Here is a 1,752-nt window from a genome sequence, read left to right as displayed (position 1 = left end):
TCTCTCTTACAGATTCAAGGATCTCTCCTGCCTGCAACACCACATCATGGTATATATCTTTCACTCAATCTCACTACTTAGCTTAATTAATTAATTTCGATTTCATATTATATCATACATTTTTGGTGCTTGCTCTTGGGAATCCTTCATGTAAATTAAGAGAATACTTATAAACAGGGGAAAAGTCATATACGAAATTCGTTTATCATGTATAAATAGTGTAATTTTGACATATTGGTGGTGACTCTCCCTTTTCTGTTTTGACATATTAATGAATGAATGCAGGCGAATGCTGCATCTGGAATGGCTGTGCATGACGAATGTAAGCTGAAATTTTTGGAACTAAAAGCAAAGAGAATCTACAGGTTCATCATTTTCAAAATTGACGCCCAACAAGTGGTCGTGGAGAAGCTTGGAAACCCCGAAGAAACCTACGAAGATTTCACTAACGCTCTCCCTGCAGATGAATGCCGATATGCTGTCTTTGATTTCGACTTCGTTACTAATGAAAATTGCCAGAAAAGCAAGATTTTCTTCATTGCCTGGTACACTACACTATTTATGAATTTAAGTTACATCAATTGATTACCAATGTTATGTTGTATACTGACATGGATTAATTGTAGGTCTCCCGACACATCAAAGGTGAGGATGAAGATGGTGTACGCGAGTTCAAAGGACAGATTCAAGAGAGAAATAGATGGAATTCAAGTTGAATTGCAAGCAACAGATCCTAGTGAAATGAGCCTTGACATTATAAAATCGCGAGCACTTTGAATCTCATCATATCCGTCCGTCTCCAAGCCGATGCGCTATGCTGTTTGTATTTTAGTGTTTTCCCTATTTGATTATGTTCCTAGTCATAAGCTTATCTCTGTGTTACTTCCATTTTCAGCAGCCTGATCATTTCTGGATATTCTTTTGTTTTTCCCCCCCTAAATGAAACATCAGATTGTGATCTCATTCATTTCAATTTCTTTTGTATAACTTGCGCGTAAGAGATGCATAGAGAATTTTTCTTCATTTCACAATTCAAACTGTCCTGTTCTATTACCTTGACGCGGTGTACCAACAGCATTTGCCAGCACGTCTGAAGACAAGCTTTCCAATTTTCATTACAAATTATAATTACTGAATAGATGCAATGAAAGAATAACTGAGAATGTGAAAATGAATACTTCATTTCGTTTGCATTGTTATTGAGTTAATATCTCAAATGGTCACTCAACTTATATTTCTTTTCACAGAAAGTCACTCAACTTTCATTTATAAGCTCAAGTCACTCAACTATGGATTTTTCTCACAAAAAGTCACTCAACTAATAGTTCTTTTCCTAGAAAGTCATTCAATTTTCTTTTATAACTTCAAAGTCACTCAACTATGAATATTTAACCTACAAAGTCACTTTCTGTGAAAAGAAGTATTAGTTGAGTGACCATATAAGATATTAACTCCATTATTCTTCTTTCCCTTTAAATGAGTTGTGTAAGAAATGTGATCACAATCATAGAAAGTAATATATAGCTCTTGGTACCAACCATATTCTAGCAACAAACTGAAGCTGCAAGATAAATGATTCCACCCATGGAAGAGAGTAAGGTTCAAACACCATTAGATTCAGTTGCGGAATCAGGATTTTCACATTCCTAATAATGAAACTTGGGATGTTGAGGTGCATTTTGAATGCCCTGGACCACTGAGCTAACCTTTTACATGTTGTTCAAGAGATTCAAAATTTGTATACGTACATAA

At 35.2% G+C, this 1,752-nt stretch overlaps 1 protein-coding gene across 1 annotated transcript; it reads left to right on the top strand.

The window, feature by feature from the left end:
* On the top strand, positions 1 to 1,037 carry LOC125874610 (actin-depolymerizing factor 7). The gene is made up of 3 exons (XM_049555525.1): positions 1 to 49; positions 286 to 545; positions 627 to 1,037. Exons 1-3 carry the CDS (start codon positions 47 to 49, stop codon positions 775 to 777), a joined length of 414 nt encoding a protein of 137 aa, XP_049411482.1. The 5' UTR covers positions 1 to 46; the 3' UTR covers positions 778 to 1,037.
* The last annotated feature ends 715 nt before the right edge of the window (positions 1,038 to 1,752 follow it).

Source organism: Solanum stenotomum, chromosome 8 (assembly GCF_019186545.1).
Source record: "Solanum stenotomum isolate F172 chromosome 8, ASM1918654v1, whole genome shotgun sequence".
In the NCBI taxonomy this organism is placed as follows: Eukaryota; Viridiplantae; Streptophyta; class Magnoliopsida; order Solanales; family Solanaceae; genus Solanum; species Solanum stenotomum.
The sequence above is the reverse complement of the archived record's forward strand: the minus strand, read 5'-3'. Positions and strand labels throughout refer to the sequence as shown.